General features: G+C 43.9%; 1 protein-coding gene across 7 annotated transcripts in view; it reads right to left on the bottom strand.

Moving 5' to 3' along the window:
- Positions 1-728: 728 nt before the first annotated feature.
- The window catches only part of TSEN2 (tRNA splicing endonuclease subunit 2), a 58,135-nt gene continuing 38,562 nt past the window's right edge, over positions 729-20,301 (bottom strand). For 3 of the 7 annotated variants that reach the window (XM_049862520.1, XM_049862522.1, XM_049862521.1), the window contains exons 8-12: positions 18,090-18,228; positions 4,772-4,808; positions 3,983-4,094; positions 2,009-2,098; positions 729-1,553 (exon numbers count right to left, since the gene is read on the bottom strand). In XM_049862520.1, coding sequence (XP_049718477.1) covers positions 1,494-1,553; positions 2,009-2,098; positions 3,983-4,094; positions 4,772-4,808; positions 18,090-18,228 — 438 coding nt within the window. In that variant the 3' untranslated portion in view covers positions 729-1,493. The other 4 variants (XR_007514424.1, XR_007514425.1, XM_049862523.1 and 1 more) reach the window with 4 other exon arrangements.

The raw sequence follows: 20,301 nt of genomic DNA, 5'->3' as shown, positions 1-20,301 counted from the left end.
CTCCCTTTGCTCTTACTAAATACAGAGGTGACTACTAAAAACTCTTTCAAATTGGTGGTCATTGCAGGTCTGAGGCAGGGGAGGAAGCTCTGTTACCTGAATGCCAAATCTAGATCGTGCAGACACGCTGACTTTGTTGCAAGACACCAGGATCATGACCTGAGCTGAAGTATTGTGTTAAAACACAATAAAAGCTGAGTCTTAATGTCAGGAGCTGTAAGACCACAGGCCAAGGGACGCCCACTGTGGTTTTTTCAATCCTACTGTTTGCCAGGAGTCCCTGGGTGGTTTAAACAGTTAACATACTTGGCTGCTAACCAAAAGGTTAGAGGTTCAAGTCTACCCAAAGGCATCTTGGAAGAAAGGCCTGGCAATCTACTTCTGAAAAATCAGCTACTGAAAACCCTGCGGAACACAGCTGTAATCTGACATATATGGAGTTGCCACGAGTCGGAATTGACTCGACAGCAACTGGTACTGTTTGCAAAGACAGGTCATAGCTGTCCACTTCTGGAGTCTTGAGTTCCAAGGAGAAGACTGTCCACCTTTCCTCAGTTCGGACAGCGGATGATCTCAGACATTTGTTGCTTCAATCGCTCACTCATGCGTACCCTTCCCCACCGTCAAACAACAGACATCCCCTCTGCCCACCTCCCTCCTCTTGCGACCAAACGCCCTTCCTGAAACTCTTCACTGGGATGTAACCAACAAAAAGGCTTTGTTTATTGTATTTTATTAAATGTTAACTGCATTCGTTATGTACCTTCAAACATATTTCACCACTTACTTTTACAACAAGTTCACTGATGTAAGCTGTTGTTTTTGTCTGATACTGTGTATTTATACTGACACAAACATGCCCACCGATGAGTTCGGGAAGAGTTAAATAATTAGGTCGTTGATGCTTTACACGACACAGATGTCCTTGGCAGACGTCCAGTAGATTTTTTAAGTGTTTGAGTAACTGGATGAAGTTCTTGAGTGAGCTGGAATATATTATTATTTTTTCCATTTGAAATAATAGAATATAGGATTCTCAACCCCTAAATTTACTCTACAACATGCTTTCAGGAACAAACTAGATGTGTGTAGCAAATGGACCCTGTGGATCAAAGTGCTTTGTAAACTACAGAGTAGAATTCGTGTATCAATGTAAACTATTATCATTTTCAAGTAAAACCAGAGAGTAACAGAAATTCCTCTGTGGCTGGAGGAGTTCTCTCAGGAATCATCTCATTCAGCCTCCTCATTTGATGGATTGAGCCTCAGTAGGCTCAAACAGGGACGCAGAACCGTAGGTCCTGCCCAGGGGTCGTTCTTCTCCTCTGTGTCAATTCTATCTTTTAAAACACTAACACCTTTCTTCACTAGGCCCTTTAAAACTTTTTAATAATGGGCGGTTACAATAAAAGGACTTTTTACCTAGCCCAGAACTTGGAATACTGTAGGAGGCTCAATAAATATTTGTCAGTGAAACGAGACGTGTGGGATCGTTAAAGTTCATCCTGGTCACTTCTCTCTCGTGAAGAAACCCAACGACTTACAATCACCTCCTGAAACAAAGCAAAACAAAAAGGCAACTGAAACTCAAAGACAGAAATGAAAGAACATCCCAAGCGTCGGTGCCCCACAGAGAACGCCAGGAGGCAGATAGGGATCCCAGGGAAGGAGTGCATCTGCAGGGACACTTTTGGTCTCTGGGCCTGGTCAGGAGGGGCTCACAGGCTGCCTTGAAGAGAGCGCTGTCAGCTGAGCAACGGAGATGGAGCCCAGGTTCGATGCCCTTAAAGAAGCAGTTGGGATGTAAGGGCCAGTGAGGCACAGGATCGACTGTGTGCCCAATGAGTCACCAGGGAGAAGGTGAGAGGCAGGCTTATGAAGCCTGGGAAGGCTTTCTGTGCCAAGGCAAGACAGTTCTCATTTCTTTTCGTGGAATCGCATGTTCCCGATGATACAATATAAGGTACAGCCCTTGGGATGACATTGCTTTGTCTCCAAGTTTACCCACCTGAACTTTAATTTTTTTCATACATTCTGGTGACTCCATTTCTTGGTCAGTCATGGTAGACGGTTTTATTAAATAGCACAGCATAAGTTCCTAGTGAGAAATGAAATAAAAATTTTTCCATATATTTAGTAATAGTGCAAGTGTGGGTGGGTGGGCAGGCCAGGCAGGTAGCCTCTGTCACCTCTCACCGTGTGCATCTGGGAACCTGGTAGAGAGGAAACTCAAAAAGCCATCACTTCTCCCAGGAACATGACAACCACGGCTCGTGTTTTCAACTAAAGACCTGCCCGTTAGTAACCACTGACTTGACAAGAGAATGTAAATAAAATAGTTACGTTGATTATGAAGTTAAATATTTAAAATATGAACTATATGCTACAAGTCCCATAAAATGAGCATCAAGATACTAGAAATAGTGCACTCATTATTTCCAACAAGTGAAAATCTAAAAACTTCACCTGCACTCACGACCAGCCATCGTCCGGCCCTGCCAGCTCTCTGGACTCACCACCCCCATGCCTCCAGTAGCAGCGGCAGAAAGAGCTGGAGGACCCGTCATCTGTTTACAGTTAGCAAATTATTGACCTACAGAGAACATATCAAGCTTTTATTCTTAACAGTCCTGGTACAGGATGGAATCCCCTCTTCTCCTTGATGGCAGCAGGCTGTAATAAAGCAAGATCGGCTGGACCTGGGTTTCAGTCCCAGTTCTGCATGTGAGCTGCGGGGTCTGAGTCAGTCACTCAACACCTATGGCCCTTCGAGTTCTCATCCTTAGGACAGCGATAATAACAGGGTGGCTATAAGGTTCAAAACTCCTGGGCGGTACGAACGATTAACGCACTCAGCTGCTAACCGAAAGGTTGGTGGTTCTCGTCCATCCAGAGGCTCCTAAGAAGAAAGGCCTGGTGGTCTGCTTCCAAAATTCAGCCACGGAAAACCCCATGAGGCGCAGTTCTCCTCTGACACGCACGGGGCTGCCACGGGTCAGAGTCGACTTCACGGCAACTGGTGGTGTAAGGCTCCAGTGAGAGAACACACGTAAAGTGTTCAGCAGTGATATTAATTCCCTTCCTCTCTCTTCATGGGATCTGCAAACCCTGTAAAGAAACGTGCCTGGGTTTTGTCCCTTCGTGAATGTGTGTATGAGTGCATGTTTGAGCGTGTGCTGGCTCTGCTTGCAAACTGCCACAGAAAACCTGCAGTAAAGAAACGCTAGAGAAGAAACTCCAAAGCCAAATACCTGCAGCTTAGCACACGCCGGTGGGTGGAAGGGAACAATGAAGTACAGCAAGAGGCAGGAGAACTTGTAGCCCAATAGGCGGGATTCAAAAGACCCCAATACTTCCAGAACTTCACTGGCAGGAACACTACTAAGTTTCTACAAATTACTTTTTTTTTTTTTTTTAATTTATTGTGCCTTAAGTGAAAGTTCACAAATCAAGTCAGTCTCTCATACAAAAACTTGTACACACCTTGCTATGTACTCCTAGCTGCTCCCCGCTAATGAGATACAACACTCCTCCTCTCCACCCTGTGTTCCCCATGTCCATTCAACCAGCTCCTGTCCCCCTCTGCCTTCACATCTCCCCTCCAGACCAGAGTTGCCCACATAGTCTCATGTGTCTACTTGAGCCAAGAAGCTCACTCCTCACCAGTATCATTTTCTGTCTTATAGTCCAGTCCAACCCCTGTCTGGAGTTGGCTTTGGGAATGGTTCCTGTCTTGGGCTAACAGAAGGTCTGGGGACCATGACCTCCAGGGTCCCTCCAGTCTCAGTCAGACCAGTAAGTCTGGTCTCTTTATGAGAATTTGAGGTCTTTATCCCACTGTTCTCCTGCTCCCTCAGGGGTTCTCTGTTGTGTTCCCTGTCAGAGAAGTCCGCAAATGACTTTTTTGATCCTGCCACATTAAAACAAACAAAACCCCCTGGCACTTAGTGACACTTGAATGCCAAAGCTGATGCTCTGTTACCTTAGAGACATTGACTGAAACTCTGCTTAGGGCAGCCAGCGACTTCCAACTGAAAGGTCTACGAAGAGATCCTTCATATCGGTCGTCAAGTAACTCGATAATAACGGAATAACTGGAAAACACATAAAGGGGCAGTTTAAAAATAAAAAGCATGAAGTCAACCCATTTAGAAGAGAATATTGTTTGTTCTACCAAGAACAAAGATACAGAAAATAAAATTTACATCATCTGTTCCTAAATTCCCCTAGATTACCACTGAGAAAATATTAATGAAAAACTTACACTTTAAGTTATAAACTTTCAGGCTGATTTCAACACTTACTTCAGGAAAGGAACATAAATATTTTCCCCAACATGACAGCTATAAATTCACCCACTCTTAGGAACTAGTGCTCACTGATATTAAGGTGAACAATTACTATGTAGTAATCTAACCAAAAACCCACTGCCATCAAGTTGAGTCTGACTCATAGCGACCCTATAGGACAGAGTAGAACTGTCACATAAGGCTTCCAAGTAGTGGCTGGTGGATGTGCACTGCAACCTGTGGGTTAGCAGCTCAGCTCTTAACCATTGTGCCACCAGGGCTCCACACAGTAATCTACTCAATGTTTAATACTAAAACACATATCATAACCTACATATTGTCTTATATATAACAGGCATTGAGTACCTATCCCAATCAAGCCAAGAGGAACATTATTTCGTTTCTATGACACTGACAATAAAATTAAAGGCCATAAAGTTCCTTCTGTCCCTTTAAGCCATGATTTAAAAATCGCTTCAAACCTTGCATGGTAAAATGGAGGGCCTTTCCGATACAGCACTGCAAAAAAAAAAAGAAAGAAAGAAAAGAAAATGTGTCACTGAAATCAAAAGCTTACAATATTTATTTTTTCCTTCTCCAAAGGGAGGCAAACACCCTTTGTATGTGGATACTCTGCAATATGCTTTGTGATTTATTGATTTAATTTTTATTGTGCTTTAAGTGAAAGTTTACAAATCAAGACAGTCTCTCACACAAAAACCATATACACCTTGCTACACACTCCCAATTACTTTCCCCCTAATGAGACAGCCTGCTCTCTCCCTCTACTCTCTCTTTTCATGTGCTTTTCGCCAGCTTCTAACCCCCTTCACCCTCTCATCTCCCCTCCAGGCAGGAGATGCCAACCTAGTCTCAAGTGTCCACCTGATCCAAGAAGCTCACTCCTCACCAGCATCCCTCTCCAACCCACTGTCCAGTCCAATCCCTGTCTGAAGAGTTGGCTTTGGGAATCTGGTTTATTTTTAAAACTCAAACTGTTCTTTTCCCCAGAAGCAAAGTTCAATTAGTAAAGCAAATCTGTTGCTAAAACCATAACCCCACTCCTGCCTCCACCCCACCAAGGAATTCCAAAGTCAAGTACAAGGATTCCTGTCTCGCCTCCTTTGTTATACTATCCAGAGTGAGAGCGTAAAGATAATGCGGGGCAATATTTTTGTTACTCATTTCAAATTAATGTAATTTAAAGTGTCTGGGTGGCTACTATGGCCGGGTACTGGGATAGGTGTTTGTGCTAGAGACGAACAAGGCTCATGCCTATTTTTAAGAAATGCAAAGTCAAGTGGGAAAAAAATCATAGAACCATACGTGCCATTCAGGATCAGTCTGCCCTCTGACAGAGGAGAAGTGCCCTCTATGGAGTCAGGAAGAGCCACTTGCGGAAGGAGCCTGGGGCGAGAATCTGCCATGTGGGATCTGGTGCTATGCTTGGGAGCCTTTACATACCTATCATACCAGTTGCTGTTCAGTCGACTCCAGTTCATGGCAACCCCACATGTGTCAGAGTAGAACTGTGCTCCACAGGGTTTTCAATGGTTTATTTTCCAGAACTGCGACCTTTCAGTTAGCAGCTGAGCACGTTAACCATTTGCACCATCCGTGCTCTCCAGGGAACCCTTTGGAGGCACCTGATTTGTGCAGGGAATGGTTAGCCCCTCACCAAACCCCTTTCTTCCTCCTCCAGGGCATGTGGCTAGATTCTGTTTCCAGTCTACTGAGAAGTTGGGCTTGGCATGTGTCTGGGTTCTAGCCAGTGCAATGGGCAGTAGTGCCATGTGTCACTTCCATGTTGGCCCGTAGAACTCTCCCATGTGCAAAGCCTGTGCTCGCTCCTTTTCGAGGGTGAACCAGGAAGTCCCGTGTGGAACACTGTAGAGCCAGGAAAAGCAGCCCAGGCTCCTGAGGCACCTTTTGGAGAAGGCCTGGTCCCCAGAGACACATATTTTGGACTTCGTGTGAACAAAAGTGGACCCCTACTATGTTAAACCTTATCTGATATTTTGGGGATTACCTGTAACTACAGCTAGCATATCCCTAACTAACACACAATTACATAGTAAGCTCTTAGCTATCCCATCTGCAAAAAGCCCAGGCAGGAGAGTTCAGGAAAAGCTTTGTTTCTTTTGAAGAATTGATATACTGTTTCTTTTTAGGAATAATCAATCCTGTAACTCATCAAGCTTTTCCCTTTTGGCTCACGAAGCTCTGAGTCAAATGCAGCTCTGAGTCAAATGCGTATCAAATGCAGCTCTGAGTCAAATGCGTAGCATGAGTTTAGTGCTGCAGAGGACCTCATGAACGACACTGGAACCCTTCACCTAGTCTTGTTTTTCTAGGCTATGTTTTCCACGGTCACTTCTCCTTTTTATTGCTACATTTCCTATTTAAATTGTATTTAAGCTACTTGGCAAGTCAGCTCAAATTCACTGCATAAGGGAACAAATGTAAATAAACACGCAAACATACATATACTCAATTTTCTGAGATGCAACGCAGTGGAAGGAATCATAGTGGGGAATGAAAATGAAACTCAGGAGTGTTGTTTCCCATCTAATCTCTGCAGCTCTTAGCTGTGTGACTTCAGGCAAGTTACTAACTTCTCTGAACCTCAGTTTCCAAAAGGATAAAATGAAGACATCAGGGAAAATTAAGTTCTTTTCTAGCCCCAAAATGCTACTATGTATGATCAAATTACACATCTTTAATATAATATACTCTTGGAATATTTGCTCAGTTTGAAAGCAGCCCATATACACAAAGCCAGGTCATTTCTGATTAATTATGCTAGAAAAAGACATCATGGTTGGTAGAAGATCACCAAGGAAACCCTCAATGAGATGGGCTGACACAACAGCCGCAACAATGGTCTCGAGAGCATACTAACAATCGTGAGGATGGCACAAGACCGAGCAATGTCTTGTTCTGTTATACACAAGGTCGCCATGAGTCGGAGCCAACTGCTGATTCAATGGCAGCTAACAACAACAACAAATCGAGGGTGGTATAGCTTAGGAGTTAAAAGCATGAACGCTGGCATCAGACAGACCTGAGCTGAAATCTCAGCAGTGCCAAGACCATGTAATAACTTTCTGCGCTTCAATTTCTTTATTATGTAGAAGTCTTGGCATAGTGTCTCACATACAGTAAGTGCTCAAAAAAGTTATCCATAATAATAGTAATTACAATGATGATATGTACCCGGAGGGAAAAATGAAAAAAAAAAAAAAAATTTTTTTTTTTTTTTTTAACAAAAATGCCTCCCAAGTAGAAAGATGAATGCTTCAGAAGTCTGAGAAGTATTGCACATTTAAAAAATAAAGTTTGAAAGTACAGGGGGGAGAAAGAGGAAAGCTCTTCCTTACAAATCAATGTCAGCTAAGAGTTGTAGACGGATGACAGAATTAGAAAATGGTGATCATTCATTCAGGCAGCAATCATCATGGTGGGGAACCAGATATGCATACAGTTTGAAAGTATCACCCTATAAATTTCAAAAGGAAAAATATAATTTTACAATGGACATCGGACAATGGTCACCTTAGCCAAGTGATCGAACTCAGCTTCACTAGCAGTAGGATGTCCTGATACCATGTCCTCCCAGTGTGGTCTGATGAGTTCTCCTATCACCTGTGAGTGCCGGGAGAAGATGAACGTGAGTCTAACGATGAGAAAACCAGACATACCCAGAATGTGGGGCACCTTACAAGACTCTTCAAAAAAGTCAATGTCATAAAAAACAGACAAAAAAGAAGGTGGTGGTGGTGGGGTAATTTCAGAGTAAAAGAGACTTCCGTCTGTCGAGTGGTGTTCCCCCAGATATGCCCGTGCTATCCTGGAACCTGTGAATGTGACCTTATTTGGGAAAAGGATCTTTGCAGATGTGATTAAGGACTGTGAGATGAGATCATCCTGGATCCTTATAAAGAGAACAACAGAGGGGAATTTAAGAAGACAAAAGAGGAGGAGAATTTCAAGAATTAAAAAAAAAAAAGGGGGTGGCAGCAATGTGACCAGGGAGGCAGAGAGCAACGATGTACTGTGCCCGTGTAGTGAAAAGAGTTCCTTAAGGAGGCCTTTTCCCTTGATTCTTTGGAGAAACAGTTTGAGAGATTTTTCCCCTGAACTCTAGTTTTCTACCCCAGGGGGTTTGTTGCATTTCCTGAGTAAGCTGTGAACAACTTGGTTTGATATTTTTTGTCTGGTCCTGGGCTGTAGCCAGCCCTGTAATTGTACACATCTTGCAGGAGACTGATCAATAGACTATGCAAATGAAGTGTCTGTGGCCCATCGGGAAGGGATTGGTCGGTTTGTGGTCTCCCCTCCCCTCCACTGGGAGGGGCCATGTCTTACAATTTACAAGGAGTTGCGTATATAAGCAGCCAACCCCACAGGGGTTTTTGGACAGTAAGAGCAGGAAAAGCAGCAGCAGGAAGAAGGAGAAAGAAGAAGGAAGAGGGTAGAAGCACAGAAAGAAGAGGCAAGGAATCTTCTAAAGGAGCTGTAACATGGTGTCATGGATTGGACTGTGTCCCCCAAATGCGTATCCACTTGGCTAGGCCATGATTCCCAGTATCGTGTGACTGCCCATCATTCTGTCATCTGATGTGATTTTCCTATGTGTTGTAAATCCTACTTCTATAATGTCAATGAAGCGGGATTAGAGGCAGTTATGTTAATGAAGCAGGACTCAATCTACAAGATCAGGCTGCGTTTTAAGTCAATCTCTTTCGAGACATAAAAGAAAGAAGTGAACAGAGAGACATGGGGACCTCATACCACCAAGAAACAAGAGCCAGGAGAATAGCACATCCTTTGGACCCAGGGTCCCTGTGCTGAGAAGCTCCTAGACCAGGGAAAGATTGATGACAAGGACCTTCCCACAGAGCCGACAGAAAGAGAAAAAGCCTTCCTCTGGAGCTGGCACCCTGAATTTGAACTTCAAGCCTCCTAGACTGTGAAAGAATAAATTTTTCTTTGTTCAAGTCATCCACCTGGGGTACTTCTGTTATAGCAGCACTAGATAACTAAGACAGAATTTGGTACTGGGAGAGTGAGGTGCTGCTCTAACAGGTATCTAAATATGTAGAAGCAGTTTTGAAACTGAACAGGTAGAGGATGGAAGAGTTTTAAGATTGCCTTGAAGAAAACTATTGGTGGAATTATGGATGTCAAAGACAATTCTGGTGAGGACTCAGAAGGAAGTGGGGAAAGCTGTTACACTGGAGATGTCACAGATGGCAAGAAGCAGCAGAACCTGGAGACCAGTGTGAGATGGCACTAGAGCTGTCCCACGGAGTGAGAGAGCTGACTGCCTTTGCACAGGCTTCCCAGTGGAGTGGGGTGCCTTTGGGCATTTACTGGTGGAGCTAGGCTTGCCGACTTGTGGAGCAAGAGAGCTGAGTGCCTTCGGGCTCAAGTTTACTGGCAGAGTCGGGTACCTCCAGGCACTTATCGGTGGAGCTAAAGAGCTGTGGAACACTTGCCTGAGGAAGGCAGGTGGTGAGGCCTGAGGGGCCGAGAGGCCAAGGAACCAGTAAGCAGAAGCTGAAGAGATGAACACAGGAAGCAGAGCTGCCTCAGTTTCAAAGGGTGGAGCTGACACTCAGAAGGACTAGGAGAATGGGGCTGCCCAAATTTGAGGGAGCGGAGTTGCCACTCTAGTGGGCCAGCAAGTTGGAGCTGAAGCCCAGGATCAAGGGGCTTTCACACAGAATCTGGACAGTGTGGCTGACTCGTAGAGTCTGGAGGGCAGGACGATTGCCTAAATGGTCTCAGAGAACAGAGGATTATTTTCAAGCCTTGAGGGCTAATGTAATGTGTTCTGTTGACTTGCTTGGTGCCTGTTATCCCTTCTTTCCCTCCAATTTCTCCCATTTGTAATGGAAATATCTACCTTGTACCCGTTCCACGAACATAATTTGGAAGCAGATAACTTGTATTCTAGATTACATAGGTAAAGAGGAATTTTTGGATTTTGGACTTGAAGTTGATTTAAGACTTTTGGTATATGATGGGGTGATTATGTTTTACACATGGCAAGGACATGAACTTTGCGGGGGCCAAAGGGTAGAATATCATGGATCGGATTGTGTCCCTTCAAAATATGTGCCAACTTGGCTAGGATGTATCCTAAGTCAATTTTTTTGAGATATAAGAGAAGCAAGCAGAGAGACATGGGTACCTCATACCACCAAGGAACAAGAGCCAGGAGAATAGCACATCCTTTGGACCTGGGATCCCTGCACTGAGAAGCTCCTTGACTGGGGAAGATTGATGATAAGCACCTTTCCCCACAGCTGAAAGAGAGAGAGAAAGCTTTCTCCTGGAGCTGGCACCCTGAATTTGGACTTTGAGGATCCTAGACCGTGAGAGAATAAATTTGTCTTTGTTCAAACCATTCACCTGTGGTATTTCTGTTATAGCAGCATTTGATAACTAAGGCACACGGGTCAAGAGCTATAACACTGGAGATGGCGACAGGTCCAGAAGGGGCCCAGCAGCAGAGCTGGCGGCAGCAGATGGCAGGGCCAAGAGCAGCCTGTCCTGAGGGGGCCGAAAGGAGCCTGTCCTGAGACAGGAGGCTTGAAGGAGCTATCCTGCACTGAAGAAGGGAGACTTTGCCGACATGCTCCCTGATCCTGATTTCTGAGTTGTAGCCTGTTGATCTAATCCCAAGTTGTACCCTGTTCCTTAATAAACAACTTAGCTGTAAGTATGGTCTGAATTCTGTGTGGCCATTGCCACACAGAATTATCAAACCCAGTAGCTGTTTGAAGCAGAAGTAGAGAATGCTGTGGGAGGGACGGCTGATGTCAGAATTGGTAAAAAGTTTGGAGAGTGGCGGTTGTCTGACCTCTACCTCATAGAGATCAGCCTGGGGCTGATCTTGACTCGCATTATCCCCCCTGAAGTTAGACAAGGTCTGACACCATCATTTTATATGGCCACAAACCAAGGAACACCCGGGGCCATCATGAGCTAGAAAAGACTAGGAACGGATTCTCCCTGAGGGCTTTCAGAGGGAGCAGCCCAGCCAACACCTGGATTTTGGATTTCTGGCCTTCAGAACTGTGAGAGAACATATTTCTGCTGCTTTAAGCCACCAAGTTCATGGTAATGTATCAGGGCAGCCCTAGGAAACTAAAAGAGATACATAACAACTAAATGTGATCAATCGACCTCGACTGCAACATGTATCCAGAAAAAAACTTCAAAATAAAAAAACAAATAGCTACAAAAAACATTTTGGGGAAAGATGGGAAGATTTAAATATGGACTGCATATTTGGATGATCTTAACTGAATTAATTTTCATTCTCTTAGGTATTATATGATATTACAGTTATATAGGAGGCTGTCCCTATTCTCAGGAGCTGCTTGCACAAGTCCTTATGGGTGGAGTGTAGCATGTGTGCAAATGTGGGAAATGTTAACAAAAACAGTTAAAAGGTTTGACTAGAAAAGTAAGCCAAGAGGTGGTTTAGGACAAAACCAAAGAGGAAGTTGGAAGGAAGACACATCCCATTTACTCTAAGGTGGACACGGAGCTGCACTGCTGTCTCCCCTGGTGTCAGAACCAGCTCTCAGACTCGGGGCTGGATGTTAGGACTGGTAAGGGTGCCTTTCTACTCCAGAAATCCTGTAACTCTGTGGGCTTCAAATGGCTTCTGTCATTCCACTTCTGTTTTGAGACTTCTAATTTGCAGGGAGCTGAGAACTCACAAAAACTGGAGTGGGGTGGAAAAGAGGCATAGGAGTGACTAGACCTTTCAGCCAAACCAAATTAATTCAACCAAATTGCCTGCTTAAGATAAAAATACAAATCCCAAATTGGTTTTTAGCTTCTTGGCTAGCAATACTAGTCAGGTGTAGTGGAGAGCACTTCGAGCTTTGGGCCCAGACGCCCTAGTTGTGTGTGACAATATGCAACTTGCTATTAGTTGTTGAGTCAGCTCCAACTCATGGCGACCCCATGTACAACAGAATGAAACACTGCCCAGTCCTGCACCATCTTCATGATCATTTTCATGTCTGAATCTACTGTTGCAGCCGCTGTGTATTTTGAATGCCTTCCAACCTAGGGGCCTCATCTGTATCAGATAATATTCTGCTGTGATCCACTGGGTTTTCATTGGCTAATTTCTGGAAGTAGATTGTCAGGCTATTCATTCTAGTCTGTCTTAGTCTGGAAGCTCTGCTGAAACCTATCTACCATGGGTGACCCTGCTGGTATTTGAAATACCAGTGGCATAGTTTCCAGCATCACAGCAACATGTAAGCCACCCAAGTATGACAAACTGACATATGGGTGATGGTTAGGTAACTTACCTAACCTTTTCTAAGCCTCAATTTCTGCAGCTATAACATGAGGCTAATACTACCTGCCTCCTAGCAGTGTGAAGATCACATGAGGCAAGAGAAGAAAAGCACCTGGGCAAGGCACCTGGCTCGACATAGGAGCTGGGTAGCCATGCAAACTTGTGAGTGGAGAATACGAGGTAGGGCTCCCTCCTGGCTGCTAGTCTAGCTTTCAAAGTAGGTGATCAAGATCACCTAGCTTGGCAAGTGCACTTGATTTTGATTCCATGTCACTTTTTCCAAGTACTGCTCCTGGAATAAAATTTGACTGACAAAGTTTATTCAAGGGAAGCGCTTTCTTGATAAGATGTGACTTTCATAATGGCCCTTTATCTGGAGTCATTACTTCTGTAAGGAGAAATGATTAAGAGAGGCTGTCCTGGGTTTAACCTGTGTTGGCAGTTCTGGGGTACATGTGATTAGGTCACTGGCCTTCAAAATTAAGATAATATTTAAAAAAAATCAGCAAGCACCATGCAGCCAAGTCTGGGGAAGAGGTAAAGTTTAGGAAGCTGATCTTCGTTTCTCAGGCTAACATTTTTCCTGAACTTTGCCAAAGCAGGCAATGTGAAGACACCCTAAATGTTGCCGCTGGGCCAGTCTTAACCCCACGCTTACATTGGAGACCTGGTCTCATGCTAATTATACAAATGACTAGAAATAGATGATATACTTCAACTGGGGCCAAGACCTCTAGGGAGTTGTGAAATACACAGTTTACTTCTTTTCCTTCCTCCCACTCTCCCTCCCCTTCCCTTCAAATCTCCTCATCCATCTACTCATTCTTCCATCTGTCTGTTCATCCACCTACCCGTCCATCCATCCATCCATCCCCCCACTCACCCATTCTTCCATCTGTCTGTTCATCCACCCACCCATCCATCCATCCATCTCCTCCCACTCACCCATTCTTCCATCTGTCTGTTCACCCACCCACCCGTCCCATCCATCCATCCATCCCCCCACTCACCCATTCTTCTATCTATCTGTCCATCTGCCCATTCATCCTTCCTTATAGGACAGTTTATTTTTAAATTAATAAGTTCTCCCTACTTATCCACAAATATGGCTTGACCACAGAAAATGAAAAGTTGTAGGGAAAAGATGCCTTTATTGAGTGACTTCTAAGCATATTATCCTCTCATTTATTTCTCACGGTTGGTTTAAAAAGACGTTGTTGTTCATATTATATGGTTAGCAAATAAAGGTGTCTTAGTTATCTAGTTCTGCTATAACAGAAATACCACAAGAGGATGGCTTGAACAAAGAGAAGTTTATCCTTTCATAGTTTAGGAGGCTAGAAGTCCAAATTTGGGGTACCAGCTCCAGGGAAGGCTTTCTCTCTCTGTTGCCTCTGGGGGAAGGTCCGTATTATCAATCTTCCCTTGGTCTAGGAGCTTCTCAGTGCAGAGAGCCCAGGTCCAAAGGACGCACCCTGTTCCCGGCTCTTCTTGCTTGGTGGTAATGAGGTCCCTCTCTTCTCTGCTAGATTCTTTTTTATATCTCAAAAGAGACTGACTCAAGATACAACCCAATCCTGTAGCTTGAGTCCTGCCTCATTAACATAACTGCCTCTAATTCTGCCTCATTAACATCATAGAGGTTAGCAGAGCATAGAATAATCCCACATCAGATCACAAAATGGTAGACAATCACAAAATCCTGGGAACTGTGGCCTAGCCAAATTGACACAATTTTGGGGGAACACAATTCAATCTATAAGAGAAGGCTTGGAGAGATCAAATAGCTTGTTGAGGTCATGCAGGCAGTAAGAGGTAGAGCGGGCTGTGAACCCAAAGAGCTCTCTTTCAGTTACCCCATGCCGCCATCTTAATGCATCATCAGAGTCTTGTCAACTGGGAAACTGTACTCTGGTTTCACCCCTATGTGAGAGCACTGGAGAAGACCTGCCAAGCATTAACACCAAGCGGCTATTCTTACAGTAACATGAAAAGGAGAGCAGGGCGGGAAGCCAATAAAGAGAAATGAAACAGGCTCATCACTTACTTAAACAACCTGACCCACGGCCAACCTGGTTATCTGGAAACCCAGCACGGTAATCTCAAGCTAATGCCGCTGGTTTGTGTGGTGACCCCAGGGTAGGGTATCTGCACCTGAAACTCAGGCACGGAAGAAACCAAAAGGAACCCTTTATGCTGCAGAATGGCCGATCCTCACCCCTTATTTTGGATCGCTTGCCCCCTTTGAGAATCTAGTGAAAGCTACAGACTCTTGGACCAGAAAAATGCACTGATGTAAAAACACAACATTTTGCATAAAATTTCAGGGGATTCTAGGGCTCCTGAAGACCACCCTGGGATTCCAAGTTAAGAACACTCTATTGGAAAGCATTTAAAGAGTTTAAAGACTGAGCAGACTTTCTTTTGGTATTTCAAAAGGCTGGACATACATGGAACAATTATGTGACAGCTTAAGAGAACTTAAGGGCCAAGACTTCTTATGAGGTCTTCTCAAATACCATGAAATTTTTGTTTGACTCTAACAATTGTGAATAGTCCCCAGAAAGCAGCCTCACTTGACAGATGTGGAAATCATTTCAATGACTTAGCAAAGTCCTTATCCTAGAGCTGGAAGGGATTCCAAAGATCTATGCTTACTCCAAGGTGATTTTATTCAGGCCTGTGGCTGTCAACTCCACTTATACAATGACAACTCCCGATTTTGTATCTCAGGGCTCTCTTGTGCTCCAGAATTCTCTATTTACCTTCTCAATATCTTCACTTGACTCAGTATGTTCAAGACAGGAAGACAAACAACTAGGACTTATCCCTGATCCTTCTGTTACCCTCAAATCCCACGTACAAGTCACCAGCAAGTCTGCGCTGTCCCATCTTCAAAGTATAACCAGAATACACACTCCCCACTGGTTACACTGCTAATCTTAGAAGAAATAAAACCAGAATACTCTTTAGAAGCAAGGATGGTGAGACTTTGGCTCACTTACTTTGAACATGTCCTCAGGAAAAGCCCAACTGCTAGAAAAGGACATCATGGTTGGTAACATCAAGGGTCAGCGAAGGTGAGAGAAACCCTCAATGAGAGGGATTGACACAATAGCCACAACAATGGACTCAAACACACTAGCGATGATGAAGATGGCACAGGACCGGACGACATTTTGCTCTGTAATACCTAAGGTCGCCATGAGTAGGAACCAACTCGACAGCAACTAACAACTGTGACACACTGCTACCACCTTGATTCAAGCCACCATCAAACCTTTCCAGGATTACTCCTCCAACAGCTTCCTAACAAGTCTCTCTGCTTCCATCTTTGCCCCCGTTATGGACTGAACTGTGTCCCCCCAAAGTATGCATTGGAATCCTAACTTCTATACCTGTGGACGTAATTCCATTTAGAAACAGGTTTTCTTTGTTATGTCAATGAGGCCAGGTCAGTGTACGGTGGGCCCTAAACCTCATCACTTTTGGGTGATATAAACGACAGCACAGACTCAGAGATATGAGTGCATACAAGGAAGAAAGATGCTGTCTGAGATGCAGGCAGATGAATCTACAAGCCCAGAACTCCAAGGATTGCTGGCTACTAGAAGCTGAAACAGAAGCCCTTGGGTGGCAGAAAAGGTTAAGTGCTGGGCTATTAGCTGAAAGGTCGGTGGTTCAAACTCACCCAGGAGTGCTTTGGAAGTAAGGCCTGACAATCTGCTTCCAAAAGGTCATAGCTTTGAAAACCTTATGGAGCAGTTCTACTCTGCGCACATGGGATTGCCATGAATCAGAATCAACTTGATGGCAACCAACAACAACAAGAGAAGCTAAAATAGACAAAAAATAGCTTCCACCTAGAGCCACACCTGGAACTTGGACTTCTAGCCGCCTGAAGAGTGAGGAAATAAATTACTGTTCCTTAAAGCCACCTGTGATATTGCTGTTATAGCAGCATTAGGTCACTAAGAGGGCCCCTTCAGTCTATCAATAAGACAGCAGGCAGAAGGTCCTGTAAAATTAGGTCATTTCACACTACTCCTCTGCTCAAAATCTTCCCAAGACTTCCTATCACCAGAGCAACACCTGTGACTTTGCCCTGCCCTGCATGACAGAACCTCCGACCAGCTCTCAGACATTGCCTCACACCATATTCCCTGGATCTCTCAGTTCCAGCCACACTTGTCCTCATGCTGTTCCTGAAACTTGATGAGCTGACTCCTGCCTCAGGGCCTTGGTGCTTACTGTTCATTGAGCTGCCATGTTCTTCCCCAGATTCTCATGTGCCTTGCTCCCTCACTGTATTCACGTCTGGGCTAAAATACCACCCTTTTCAGAGTCCGTTTCTAACTAACTCCCTTCACTCACTATCACCATTAAGCAGTTGCCTTCAAGTCAATTCCGACGCATGGAGACCCCAGGTGTGTCAGAGTAGAACTGTGTTCCACAGGGTCTTCAATGGCTGACTCTCAGAAGTAGATTGTCAGACCTTTCTTTGGAGGTACCTCAGGGTAGACTCGAACCTCCAGCCTTTCAGTTAGCAGCTAAGAGTTAACCATTTGCATCATCTGGGAACTTTCTCTATCCTTTACCCTGCTTTATTTTTCTTATAGCATCTATCAGTCCCTGAAACTACATTACATATTTATTTGTTTGTCTCCCCCATCAGATGTAAACCCCATGAAAGCAGCTTTTTGTCTTGTTCACTTCTGTATTCTTGGCACCTACAACAGGACCTGCCCATAGTGAACCTTCAGGAATTACTTGCTGAATGAGGAGATCGTCTGGCCCAGACTTCCCACTTTAAGCAAATGAGATCGGGGTGGCAGTACCAAAGAAAAGTTTCTAAGAACACAAGCTCTGTGATTCAAAGCCCAGCTCTGGAAGTTACTGGCCTTGGAGACTATCACAGGCAAACGACCCATTCTCTCAAAACTGTGGTCTTCCTATCAGAACAGAGAGTCTACTAAGGGTACCCAACAAAAGTACTGCTATAAGGGTTAAATGAGACAACGAATGTAAAACACTCAATACAATGCTTAGCACATGGTAAGTGCTCCATAAAGGACAGCCTGACTGTTATTACAGTTTATTATTATTATTCTCACTTGTCAGATGAGGCCACTAAGGCCTAGAGAATAAGGGACGGCCCTAAATCATATAGCTAATGAGTCTGGGGGTACGGGGTAGAACTCTTTCCTAAGGTTATAAAGCAAACAAGAGGATAAACCTGATTTGGGGCTGCAAGCTTCGACTTAGAGGATTCTCAGTAGATTGACTTTTCTGTCCTTGTGGACTACCTCTTGACCTCAATCCATATATCCAATATTCTTATCTTAGCCAGAGAGAAGAACCTTTCTTAAAAAGGAGCTGCAACAGTACATATAACCAATTCAATTTCACCCCAGCATCTGATACAAACCCTTGTTTTCAGGTCCAACAAGCCAAGAGTTACTTACATAGGTCTGTTCCATACTTGAGTCCCACTTTGGGTACCCAGCCCTTGCTTCGAAAGTAATGGTAGGCCATGTACGTGGTCCTGAATGAGGGCTGAACTACAGTGAAAGCCTTCCAGAGCTTCACTATCGTTAGAGGCTCCTAAAGTTATTAAAAAAAAAAAAAGTTCATTGCAGCATTATTCACAATAGCCAAAAGGTGGAGACAACTTAAATGTCCATCAACAGATGAATGGATAAACAAATTGTGGTATATACATACAATGGAATACTACTCAGCCATAAAGAAAAATGAAGTCCTGACACACACTACAACATGGATGGGCCTTGAAAACGTTATGTTCAGTGAAACACGTTAGACACAAAGGACAAATATTGTAACGGTCCCACTTATATGTAGTAGACAAATATACAGATGCCAAAGCTTATTAGTGGTTACCTGGGGTGAGAGGGAGAGGTATGGGGAATCATTGCTTAAGGCGGTCTGAGCTTCTATTTACGGTGGGGGAATAATTTGGAAATGGACATGTAAAAAATGTTGAGTGGGGAAATGTTTTATTATTAAACAAATTTTTAAAAAGGCATTATTATAGGTTTATTCCCTAATCATTTGGCCGGTGAATCAACAGCTATATTAGACATGGTGGTATAACAGTCAATATAAAACAAGCATGGTTCCCGGAAGGGAGAGGTTTAACTAGAAGAGCTGGCCCTGTACTGTCCAATGTGGCAGCCACCTGGCCCATGAGGCTGTCTGAACCAAGATGTGCTGGAAGCCTGAATTACACACTCAATTTCAAAGACTTAGTATGAAAAGAAGAATGTAAAATATGTCAATAATTTTGGATATGTTGGGTTATATTATTAAAATTAATTTCATCTGTTTTTTTAAAATCTTTCTAATGTGGTTACCAGAAAATATAAAATTATACATGTGGCTCCCCTTATATTTCTCTCAGCACTGCTTGAGAGAACTTAGAAAGGCTTCCCCAAGAAAGCAACATTTGGGAATGAGAAAGAAGTATAGCTCAGTGGAAGGGGTGGTGGTGCAGGGTCTTGGAGGAGGTGAGTGTCGTTGGGGTGCAAAAGAATATTCTAGGCAGAGGAGCTGGTATGTGCCAGGGTGTTCAGTGTAAGCAGTTCACCACAGCTGAGGGGCAGCATGTTCCAAAGACTCCACAGATCCCCAACAAGTAGCTTCTGGAGGTCAGGCTATGCTCAGAAAAACCAGCAATCATTTTGTAAAAGTTCCCACCACTCTATAAGATGCTCCATCTAGTCTTCGAAAGGAGAGAATCTGTTATCAGGTGGCACGAATTAATAATTCATCTACTTAAAGAGAATGTTGTTTTTAACGAAGGACTTACAGAGACTGAGAATGGTTTGGTTCAGAGAACATTCTGACATATATAAAAAAAATAAAACAGAACAACAAAACAAACCAGGTATGTTTCTGAAAGTGTTTGCTTCGTTTCAGCTCTTAGAAAAACAGTCAGAATCTATCGCTCGGTGGGATTTGCTCAGTTTGGCTTAACCTAAAGTTCACCGTAGCACAGTTGGGAGTTGTTTTTTGTGTTTTCTTTGCAATTGCTCCTTAGGTGGGAACTCCATGCATATGCGGATTCTCCAAATACCCCTGCAAGTAACACTCAACCCCCGCCCCCCCAACAAGCAACCGTCTCAGAGAGAATTCTGGCTACATTTCCAATACGGATAGCCCAACATTTTTCACATGTTAGGGTTTCTATGTAGTGGCTAGGAGGTTACCAGAATGTTCTGACAAATTCCAGCTAAGGCCCAGGAGAGGAGGCAGGGTGGGACTATGAATGGCCACCATCTGGGAAAAGGAGTCACCGTCAGCCAGATACCCACCCCCAAACCACTGAGATACTTGTGAAAAAGATTTTTGTAATTAGAATTTGATGGGTGATAAAACTATATACTCAGGAACAGAATACAATATACTTTTTCTGTTCTATTTACTGTTTTGCTTACTTTTTGCTCTTTAATTTTAATTGTATTAGAATTATGTTGACTAGGTATTCTACTTGCACAGATCAAAATTCAAGAACACAGTAAGTATACAGTGAGAAGTCTCCCTCCCACCTGTGTGCCCCAGCCTCCTGGCTCCTCTACCTAGAGGCAAGGAATGGAATTAACTCCATGTGTGACTACCTTTCCTCTATAGAAAGCAGGCTACAGAACACAAACACAG

Source organism: Elephas maximus, chromosome 20 (assembly GCF_024166365.1).
Source record: "Elephas maximus indicus isolate mEleMax1 chromosome 20, mEleMax1 primary haplotype, whole genome shotgun sequence".
In the NCBI taxonomy this organism is placed as follows: Eukaryota; Metazoa; Chordata; class Mammalia; order Proboscidea; family Elephantidae; genus Elephas; species Elephas maximus.
The sequence above is the reverse complement of the archived record's forward strand: the minus strand, read 5'-3'. Positions and strand labels throughout refer to the sequence as shown.